Genomic DNA, 11,587 nt, shown 5'->3' with positions numbered 1-11,587 from the left:
ATTGGCAGAAATTTGGATAATTAATTAGTTGGGTTAGTGATAAGTTCCAGATTTCGAATGCGCGAAGCAAGAAGCAGAGAGAGAGGTAAAGAGCCTGTGTTGTGTCTTCACGATTTTATAGTTTAAAGAAATCAATTTGAACCTGAGTTAGGTTTATAAGTAGTCGTATATAAAACAAGCGACCTAAGTAAATATTTTGTTTTCATTTTTTTTTTTAAATTAGGTCGATTATAAAAGGGCTTATAATTCCAGAGCTTTTGCTTATAATTTTTAGTTTTTTTCCCTCTTTTTTTCTCGAGCACAATCTCTGTAATCTTCTTTTTAAATTCCTAAAGAGAAATTCAATATTGATTTGCGGAACCATTTAGTTTAGTTGATAAACCATGATCTTCTTTCCTTTTCTCATTTTATTGTTTGAACCGGATGCACATTTTATCATAATTTCTTACTAATTAGTCAATTTATAACAATCTACTCTGAAGTCTCAAAAAAATTGGCCTCTATGCACGAATAAAAAGTATTTTATACAATTTTCAAAAATGTTCAATAATTCTAATTTATTTAACTATTTATAAATTTTAGATTTTCATGTGATATTGTTTCCTATTAATTAATTATTAACGTTCCACCACTATGTTTACATTTTTCTCACTACATTTACCATATATACGAAAGTATGTGTATGTATATCTTATTATCTGTATGGTAAAAATGGATTTAAGTAATAATTTACAATATGAAAAAAGTGGAACAGTTAGTAAAATATTCTCGGATATTCCATTTTACCACAAATATAGTTCCCTCATTTAGCGTATTTCATACCAGCTATAATAGTAGTGCACAACAACCCGTTTTGGACTTATTGTTCAGGAATCAGTATCCTCTTTTAATGGAAAATATTTTTAAGGAAAAATATAAGCGAAAACAAATACTCTTTTAATGGAAAATAATTTTTAAGGAAAATATTATTTGTTGTTTTGCGGCAAGAAATTGATTTATTTTCTGGAAAAAAGGTTTTTCTTCGTTCCAAAAACACACCATCTATGTTAATTTGTTTTTCTCAATTTCAATTTTGCTAGAAGGGCAAATATTTATAATGTTAGTTTAGGTTAGCTTGAATGAGACACTTGAAATTAATGGTTGTTGCACTCAAGCAATCTTGTCTGGGCAATATTTTTTGTTCAATAAAGCAAAGAAGATAAAGAGAATATCAACACATGATTAACTTTATTCCACCAGAATAGTACAATAACTTCCACTTTGAAAAGCAAATATATACGCTGCGTCGTTGTCCAATTGTTATATATCATTGGGTATGTGGAGGGTCCTAAATTTTGTCTCTCAATTACTGCACGCTCCATCTATGGCGCGTGATCCGCTGACATGAAAGCACCAAACGTTAAGCACAAAGTGAGAGTAGAAAGCAATTCAATTATTTCTCTTCCAAGAATCTCCTCCCACATAAGCCAACCACAACCTCAAATCTGCACCAAAGAATCACAAAAGATACAATAGTAATAATATTAATAATTATAGGAAAAGGAACCTCGCTCAAACTAGGTAATCTAAAGAGAAGAACTCTTTAAAATGGTGATATGAATCAATTTAGAAGTAGAAAAAGTTACAATTTTAGTACTTGTATGCTGTTTTAGTTATGGAAGTTTTAGAGAGGGAGGAAGATATTAGCCCTAGATATTCATTTCAAAGGAATGGATCATCATTGTCTTGTGTAGTACCACCATTCTTGCTCATTGATAACATCCCCAAAAAGAGCTTGTCCTATAACAAGCTACCTGAGGAACCCCTCAAGCTCACTGTCCTCAAATTAGATGGCTCTTCCTTTGGTAATTTTTTCTTATTTTCCTCCTCTACTTGAATTGTGAAATCGATCCTTTTGGTTTGTATAGACAAAGTTAGAGTCGGTGTGTTCAAATGATACTGAAATTGATGTGTTTACGCGCCCTTAGAATATATCTGTATATGTGTGCGCGTGTTTCTTTCCTTGTTTTTCCTTATTTTGTTTGTGTGTACATATATGCAGGGACGGATTTAGGGGGCGGAAGGGTTCCTCCCCCGAAAAATTACAATGTATATATAAGGCAAAATCAGTTTTTTTACCTCTGTATATAGTTCGAGGTAAAGGTAGTGGGACAATTTCTGTGTACGGCCTAGATCCGCCCATTATGCACCAGCATTGATGTATTACTTGACCAAATGGTCTGTGATCAATTGAATTTAGTGTTGTGCAGATATTAAAGTAACAAGGAATGCGACAGTGGCAGAGCTTAAGCAGGCGGTGGAAGCTGCCTTTAGTCATTTACCAAAGACGGGAACAGGCAAGGTTTCATGGTATGTACATTGCACAGGTTAACGCTGCAAATATAAAAAACGCGCAAGTATGTGTGTGGGGTGGGAATTGGGGGTAGTAGGTTCAAGGAGTTGTAGTTGAAAATTCATCTATTAGACCATAGGGCCATTTCCTACAATTCTGCATGAATTCTTTTTTGTGAGCATTACCAAGTGAAGTTTTGACATCAGGACTTTTTCCCATGTCTCCTGATGAAAAGTGTTCCAAGGCAACAGCTATCAGCCTGTATTAGATTGTTGGCTGAAAAAGGGGTACAGTTTTTATTTTCCATCTGTTTCACCTATTTAAATTTCTTTATGGTTCTTATTTTAGCAACTAAACTTCTTCGTTTGTAGCTTTTTCATGACTCAACTTGTCTCTCTTATGAACAATTGAAAAAGATCACTCTGTTTGAAAGGACCTAACAGTTGAATGCTGTTACTTTATATAAACATGGTAGAATGTCGTGGAAGCAGATTTCTGTCTGACATAATTTACCGGCTTTTCCACTATATATCATCTTAACTAGAGAAATCAAACCCCATAAGTAGTGTAGCATTCACTTCCTTTCCAGCGTAAAACTTGCCAATTCATGATGAATTCTCATAATAGTACTGTTGCAGGTCACATGTGTGGGGGCATTTTTGCTTGAGCTACGACGGGACGAAGCTACTTACTGATAGTGATTTGTTGGGAACTTATCGCATCAAGGATGGTGATAAGGTTTCTTCTCAATTCATTGGACTTTTTAGGGAAATTGCTTTTATCTATTGTAGGAGTGTTGCTTTGATATAGGAGGATCCGTTTGGAAAGTAAGAAGCTAAGCCCCTTTTGATACATCTTCATTTGCAAATAATTCTCAATGTGAAAACACAGCCATTTCTTGTTCACTAAAAGAGGTGAATACAGTCCCAAGAGAGACATGTAAAATGCAGGTTCTGATGCCTAGTTATCATGTAACAGAGTTCATACCACAACGCTAGTTATGACTTCCATTTGGTAACCTCATTTGAATAGAAAAAGATTTACTTAACCCCTAGCCTCTCAAGCTGACAAATCCATGACGGAGGGATTGTGCAGATCAACATATCTGGTATAAACAGAATGCGAAAAACAATCTCAGAGCATAACTGCAAAATTCTGCCCCAACAACTTAGGATACTTTGATTTACTAGAATTGCTTAATGCCCTTTATGATGGTGTATTGACCAAACATAAACAACTGATAGACTAACAGAGGCTGTGGTTTCTGTCACTAGGCTGCTTATTTAGCCATTGTGATCTGCATTTTTGCTTTTATGAGTATTAAGCAATTTCTTTTCCATCCTGGGGTTAAGAAATACTTGCAAAATATTAAAAAGCTGAATATTTGCAAAAGCAGAGAACTCTGTACATTACAAGTATAAATTTTATAGAGGTTATAGATGGATGCCTGGCTTCCCATCATTTGAGATGCAATTCTTTTTCCTTTATAAAAGGCATCTCTGTTACATGCTATCAAGTGGAACTGTTTGAATATTTCCTTAATGCTCTAATGCTTGAAGTTTTTGGACTTGCAGCTTAGTTTTATGAGGCATGTCTCCATTAGTTACAATCTGGTCAAGACACGATCGGAGAGAGAGGACCGCAACGATAATGAACCTAGTATGTAAGTTCTCTATATTGGCTTTCATCCTACTAATTATTTTTGCTTTGTGGGTACTTGTTGGTTCATGATACTAATATAGAAATATTGCAGTTTACCATGTCTTTTATGCTATTCTTTGCTATCATGCTAAAGTAAGCCTCTGCCCATTTCACTTGGTGTGAGAAAGAATGGACTTAGTGTTTCAGGGGTTTAATGCATACTTTTATAAAACTGCATGCTGGAGAAGTTAACTATATATATGAATTTTTCTAGCATAGTGGCATTGTTATAGCAGTTTAGATAATATCACTCCATCTTGGAAAATGCATTTTGCAGATCTAAAGGCTGTGAAGTCAGACAGCGGAAAGGCGAACAAGAGGATAATCATCATCAACATGACTTAGGGAACCATCAAAACAATATTCATGACCATAACAGGGGTGTTGTCGCCAATTGTGAATCCAGGTTGGTTCATTTGTTTAGAGGGTGGTTCCCCTACAAATTGGCAAGCCCAGAGTGGAGAATAACACGCAAAAGGAGTGCATCGAGATCACACGATGGTTTTCTTATGGAATCAAGGGACTTGGATAGCAACGAATAACCAGCATCTTTGAAAGTCTGGAATCCAATAACTGTTTGCACATGTCAAAGAGAGTTGGAGAGTGAAATGGAAAGCATTCACCTATGGCTGAAGCTCCAAACTTGACTTCCATTGATTTCAGTGTCCAAGCCAATTCTGCATAGAAGATTAGTCATTGCTAGCATCTGTTCCATTTCCTCATTTGCAGATGACAATTAGTTGTGTAGACATGATTGCTTGGTGTTAGGCATGTAATCTTGGGATTGTGCTAAAGAGCCCCGACATTTCCTCTCTATTTACGCCATTTCTTGGTTCAGTGTAATCAAATCCAGATTTTCATCCTTCTTGCCTAAGAACGGAAATACACAAATATCAATGTATCACTTGGTCAGTGAAAAGAACAAATCCATTTATCATCAGACTTGAACTTCTGCAATCTGGCTTGGGATCTCCACAAGTATTTTGGAAGAGCTTAGTTTTACGCACTTGTAAAAAATACTTACACAATTACTATTTAAGATGTAGTTACATGTAAATCATATGATAAACATCAATCAGTAATCTAGTAAAGATGTTAACTAACCTATTATCACACGTTAAAAACTAACTTGATGGTGTAAATTTTTTTCGCTATTATTATATGTAACTTAAATTCCGGTAGCTTAGTCAATCTTCTATGAATCCATAACGTTTGTGGCTCTAAATTTTAAGACTTTTCAAATTTACATATACTTAGATTAGTCACTTATAGACCACTCTAGGTGAATCAAATCAAAAGACTACCAACTAATACTACAATTTTGTACATACTAAATGCGTTTAGGTCTTGACCAATACTAGAACTCTGTAACTAATTAAACAAGGATATGGGGGGGGGGGGGGAAAGGGGGGGGGGCAATTTCACTCTAAAAAACAAACAAGTAATAAAAAATAAAAAAATGAAACACAAAAGAAGACCTCAGCCTCATCATGTTGTGGCATAGATTGAGATAGCCTTTCTGAGATCTTTCCGTCTTCTCATCCAAAACACCACCAAAAAATCAAGAATCAAACCCTCTCAAGAAAGAAGAAATTCCACTGCAAATATCTTAAGTTTTATTCATATCTACTTGCAGAAGAACAGAAATAAACCATGGCCAACATGATCATGGCCTCCTCCAAAGCCATAATCACTTCATCTTCCTCCACCAATATCCCTCCATCTCCAAGATTCAAACTTTCCCTCCCACAAATCTCCCTTCCCAAAATACCCCTCCCCAAATTAACCAAATCCCTCAAACCCCTCTCCATCCCATCAAATTTCAAGTCCATTTCATTAATTCTTGCTAGCACATTGGCTATAGCACCACCTTCACTAGCAGAAGAAATTGAAAAGGCCTCCCTTTTTGACTTCAACTTAACACTTCCCATAATCATGGCTGAATTCCTCTTTCTCATGTTTGCTTTAGACAAGCTTTACTTTTCCCCATTAGGGAAATTCATGGATGAAAGAGATTCTTCCATTAAAGAGAAATTAAACAGTGTAAAGGACACATCTGCAGAAGTGAAGCAATTAGAAGATCAAGCTGCTGCTATTATGAAAGCTGCAAGAGCTGAAATATCAGCAGCATTGAGTAAAATGAAGAAAGAGACTCAACTAGAAGTGGAGCAGAAGATTGCAGAGGGAAGGAAGAAAGTTGAAGCTGAGTTACAAGAAGCTTTGGCTAGCTTGGACAAGCAAAAGGAGGAGACAATTAAGAGTCTTGATTCTCAGATTGCTGCTCTTAGTGATGAGATTGTTAAAAAAGTCCTTCCTGTTCAGTAACTAATTCTGAAAGTTGTAATTGTAAATTAAATATTTTTGGTTGGTAAGAGTAAGATACTGTTTGATCAAAGAAAAATAAATGTGATATACTTGTATAAACGGTCAAAACCAAATTTGTCATTCGTATGTCTAATCGAGATTGGAACGTGGTGATCCGAGGATTATCATTATGATATCGAGACATGGTGAGAAGTATATGTTGCCAGGTTCGAGATCGAGCGACCGATCAAGATCCAGACCGGGACCAAGATCGAGCTCGAAGACTCAGAGACCGATCGAGATCGAGACCGGGACCAAGATCGAGCTCGAAGATTCAGAGACCGATCGAGCTGAAGATCGAGATCGACCGAGATCGAGATCGGCCGGGATCAAGATCGAGCCAAGGGACAAAAAAGCTGTTACAACCGCACTTGGGGAGAGAATGTCGGCGTAAATCAAGGAAAAACTAATTAATTAATATATCATGGGATTCTCACTATGCATTTTTAATTATACCCAAAATGAGATTCCCCCACTATATTAAGAGTGGTTATCATTTGTAATAGGGATATTGATTCATACACACATTCATTTTGATATATACAGAAAATAGAGCAAATACTATCTTTTTTTGGCTTTTGGTATTTAGTCATATTGTTTCTTCTACTAATGGTTCTTCACCTAATTTGGAGGTTTGAAGGCTTAGGGTAACTAGTTCATTCGGTTTGCATTCATTTCTTTTATAACTAATTTCAATACACATTTATTTATCTTTCACAATTTGTACTAATTTATACCACGTATCCTTAGAATTGCGTATAAATTTAACTCTATCTGTTTTTCGGGTAAACAACTTGGTCCTTTTATGTGGGGAATCTCATGTAGTGCACATTTACTCATTTCCTGCTTTTGGTAATATGAAGTTGTGTTGGTAACTTTTAGAATTTTGTTTAAGAAGTTTTAAAGAAAATTGAAATTTGAAAGCTATTGATCAATTTGTTTTAGTTGTACTTCGTTTAGTATTGAAATGAAATGGGCATGGACAAAGTTTAATGGATATTTAAGATTTATATAGTCGATCCAACCCAATTTAACATAATTGGTCTGTCACGCCCCGAATCTGAGCCTAGACATAACATGACACTCGGTGCCTGACTACATATGACCGAGCGAATAAACTAGCTGGCTGAATCAACATGTGATATCATAACATATTGAATGCGGAAGATAAACTAACACATGATGATATACTGAAAGTCTGAGTGATATAAATCAAGTGCGGAAATACTAACACAAGTCTGAAATATATTTGTAGCCAATATTGCTTAACAAGAAAAGCATGCAACTCTGTCTAACCGTTACTCTAGTGTATGAAGCCTATAATGAAGTACTAAAAATACCGACTGTCCGAAAATATGAAAGATTGTAAAGTAATGGTAATGCCCTGAAAGAACTGGGGCTCACCAAATAGCTGGTACGAGAATCTTAGCGCTCTGAATCGTCAACCTGTAAATCGTTACCTGTATCGCAAGATGCAGGCCCCGGAAAAAAGGGATGTCAGTACATTTGAATTGCACTGGTATGTAAAACAACTAAAAGAAAGAAATGTAAATACTGAAACTGATAACTGATACCAGATAACTGAAATGATAACTGATAACTGAACTGAAACAAAGGAAGTAAGGATATGAATACTCCCCCTTCTGAATGATGAATCACTTGTTTATCTGAATAAATAAATTGCGACCTCAGGCCTAATATATATGTGCACAAGCTGCGGCATCGGGCCCAATATACCTATATATATAACTGCGGCCTCATGCCCAAAGATGCATAAAGTATAAACTACGGCCTCAGGCCCAAATACAGGTGTTCAACATTCAGGGATTTAAAATCAGAAACTGAGAGAAATACTCAACCATATAGAGTTGCATGATACTGGAAAGAATAGGACTAGACTGAGACGTGTATTCATGAACTGATTATGAAAACTGAACTTCAACTGTTTATGATATGCTGAGTAATCTAGACTGAGACTCATGGGCATAAACCCAAGTCTATATTGATTACGCACTGAGCTCACAACGTTCAGAATGAAAGTCATGAACGAGTTACGAAGCTAGAGAAAAGAAGTTCTACAACTATTTAAGGAACTAGGCTTAACTATATTTCTGAGACAATTAGTAACGTCGTAAAAGAAACGTAGCGTAGGGAGAATTCATTAACATTCCCAAACATAGAGAGTTAGCTTCACATACCTTGATTCTGACATTTTTAAGTATATCACAATGTTCGTTGCCTCCTTCAACAATAATCTATGTCAATATATATTAAGAGGAATCAATATTAGCGCTAATGCTTATATTTTAGTCACTTAGGCATTTTATCAAGCACTTGATGGGCATAAAGTCTCATAGTCCTCATTAACGGTATTTCTACCCATAATAACTCATTCTCTTGCTCCTAGATAAATTCTAAAGTCTCCAATTACTATATTCAATATTTTTCTTCATCACCAATAAGATAAACAATAACCTTAATCAATAGTCAACAATCAACAACCCAAGCCTATAACCGTTAGTGATTTTCTATCAAACTCATCAACTCATATCTCATGAACTTAGAGTCCATAATCATTTATCTAATGCTATAATCAATTAGACGGTGAAGATATTACCTTTTGATGTTCAATCCTCTTGAATTCGAGTTATAAGGTTTCTTTTCTCAATAATGATGTCCCAATCGAATATCTAATGGTTTGGAGGGTTTACTCATGTTAATAAGGTGTTGAAGAATTAAAATTAACTTAGAATCATCATAACTTACCTTGGATGATGGAGGGACCTTAGAGGAAGTTAGGTTCTTGAGAGCTTCCCTTTCTAGAGTAATTGTTTGTGTTTTGGGGTGTGGAGGACGAGGTAGGGCTTTTAAAACGATCCCCCGGATTCTCTCTCACACAGCTGAAGGCCCAAACGTGGACCTGAACGCGCAGCAAGGGCAGTAGCGCTGCCACAAATGCGCTGCCACGCACGGGACAGCTGGGCGCGCAGACTGCGCATTGTCCAGTAAAATATACATAACTTTTTGTACGGAGATCCGTTCAGGCTCTACAATATATCATTAGAAATATATTTTAAATAGATACAACTTTCATGTTTTGAGTATTCTCAAATTCCTAACAGCATTCCATGAAATCAGGATGAAAGACGAACCTTCCATGTCGATTTTATCGAATCTTACGCACCTCATTCTCTGTCTTAATTCCAAAACAACTATTTCTACTCATACTCATCTCGATAGGACTTTACATGTTTAAAATGTCATACTAATATTCATTTAACATGCTCACATCTAATCCGAATTTACGAAGTGTTACATGGTCGACGGATATGTTACTCTTGATTTATGAATTGTTTTTTCTCCAAATAATTATGTTACATACCTATCAAATTTTTCTATGTTCGGTCAATCCATTTGCAGCGTGAATCAATTCATATGAAATTTGCCGTTAATGATACATGTAATTGACGAAATTGCTTTTATCATAATATTCTCAAGCTAGTCTATTGTAGTAAATTGGATAGTTGAGTAGAGAGCTACCCCTCTTCTCTTCACCCTGTTTTTCATCTCTTTCTTTTTTTCTTTCTTTTTTGTTTGTTAAACGTGCTCTACTAAGGACAACAGTTTTCCTTTTAGTGGGGAATTCTGAGAAATTGTCATTAAGCAAAAGTCATGATTAAAAAGCAAGTTGCAATAAATATTAATGACAATATTAGTTGAATAATCGAAAAGGAGGATGATTAAGTTGCTGGACGAGTAAAAGAAATTTTACACTAAGTTTGAATATATACGTTTTTTTGGAGTGGATGTTGGGGTAAAAATTAATTAGAAGTCACATAATAGTAACAAACACATTACAATTTTGTACAAATATATATTGGAGTTCATCTTAACTTAACCATGAAATCAGCGTACTACCTACATTACTATCTTTGTGGGTACGATCCTTCCCTGTACTCTGCATGAATGCGAGATGTTTTATGAACCGAGCTACCATTTATCCTGAATTATCAAAGGATGGTTATTTATTTACCATTTTCAGTGGCACATGCAAATCTACAATCCCTAATTATAAAGAGTTACATACAATATCATTCTCAATGACTTAATTGTATAAATATCTTTTATAACATAAGTGCAATGAACTTAAAATTTTCATACAAAGAAAACCTCACAAGGCGAATAATGTTTCACCTACTTATTAGCACAAATTACAAATTATTTTACACACAACCAAAAAAAAAAGCATTTACCATGAAAAACAAAAGGGAACCTACATTGATAACAAATCAGGCAAATACAAAGATAAATCACAACACAAACATCATTTTACAACCCAATTATGATTCAGCAATAAGGATAAAAAAAAAAAACAAGACTAGCTAGCCAAGCAAGCAAATCTTGAAATCTTGATGCATTTCCCTCTCTCTAATTACACTTGAAACCTGTGGGAATAGTCTTAGCACAAGCACTAACCAAAGCACTAAGTGCAACAGGGATATCCAATTTGACAATTCCAAGCACATTAGCCTTAATTGCAGTGCAAAGGCAAGCTGCAACTTCCAAATCAGCCAAACCTTGAAGCAATGAGCAACAAGGACTTGTCACTTGGCTCCCGACTGCTACATTAACCAGCCCAAGTACATCAGCACAGACACCAAGCTTCAATGTGTCCCTTGGGCAAAAAGGATTGGCTGGGGCTGCCTTCTTTGGTGATGGCTTTGGCTTGATTGGTTCACTACATGGACCACAAGCAGCAGTGAATGTGGCAACAAGGAGAAGGGAAAGAATGAAAATGGTGGAGGAGAAGTTGGCCATGACTGTAGAGAGTTTTAGTAGATAGGCTTTTAGAGTTAGGGGTAGGTGCTCTTGTATGAGAAAAAAAGAGCTATATTTATAGAGTTTAACTTTACGTACAAAGACAATGTTAGAGAATTCTTGCACTATCTGATTACTTAAAAAACATTATTACAGATCATTGCTTATGTTATTTAAATTCTCCAAAAGTGACGCCCCACTTGTGTCATATCTTTAAAAAATAATGCACATTAATATTTTTGGAGGATCTAATACGGGTGTAACAACATTATTTGGAGGATTCGAGCAAGATAGCATGTAAGTATTTACTGAAAATGAGATTTGCAACATAAGATATATTACATGCTATAACAAGTTATAATACATATTAAT

General features: G+C 35.5%; 2 protein-coding genes and 1 long non-coding RNA gene across 3 annotated transcripts; 1 reads left to right on the top strand and 2 right to left on the bottom strand.

Annotated features, from left to right (window-relative positions):
• The first annotated feature begins 1,445 nt into the window (after positions 1 to 1,445).
• LOC104101333 (uncharacterized) lies at positions 1,446 to 6,466 on the top strand. Its single transcript, XM_018772482.3, has 6 exons — positions 1,446 to 1,844; positions 2,250 to 2,349; positions 2,971 to 3,070; positions 3,907 to 3,995; positions 4,311 to 4,572; positions 5,684 to 6,466. Exons 1-6 carry the CDS (start codon positions 1,655 to 1,657, stop codon positions 6,356 to 6,358), a joined length of 1,416 nt encoding a protein of 471 aa, XP_018627998.2. The 5' UTR covers positions 1,446 to 1,654; the 3' UTR covers positions 6,359 to 6,466.
• LOC138893400 (uncharacterized) lies at positions 4,807 to 5,649 on the bottom strand. The gene is made up of 2 exons (XR_011408812.1): positions 5,512 to 5,649; positions 4,807 to 4,903 (listed from the first exon to the last, which is right to left on the bottom strand). It is a non-coding gene; the product is annotated as an uncharacterized lncRNA (long non-coding RNA).
• Positions 6,467 to 10,533: 4,067 nt separating the features above from the next.
• LOC104101332 (14 kDa proline-rich protein DC2.15-like) lies at positions 10,534 to 11,355 on the bottom strand. The gene has a single exon (XM_009608772.4). It carries the CDS (start codon positions 11,213 to 11,215, stop codon positions 10,826 to 10,828), a length of 390 nt encoding a protein of 129 aa, XP_009607067.1. The 5' UTR covers positions 11,216 to 11,355; the 3' UTR covers positions 10,534 to 10,825.
• Positions 11,356 to 11,587: the final 232 nt, after the last annotated feature.

This window comes from Nicotiana tomentosiformis, chromosome 6, assembly GCF_000390325.3.
Source record: "Nicotiana tomentosiformis chromosome 6, ASM39032v3, whole genome shotgun sequence".
NCBI classification, from domain to species: domain Eukaryota; kingdom Viridiplantae; phylum Streptophyta; class Magnoliopsida; order Solanales; family Solanaceae; genus Nicotiana; species Nicotiana tomentosiformis.
This window is presented reverse-complemented; position numbering and strand designations above follow the sequence as displayed.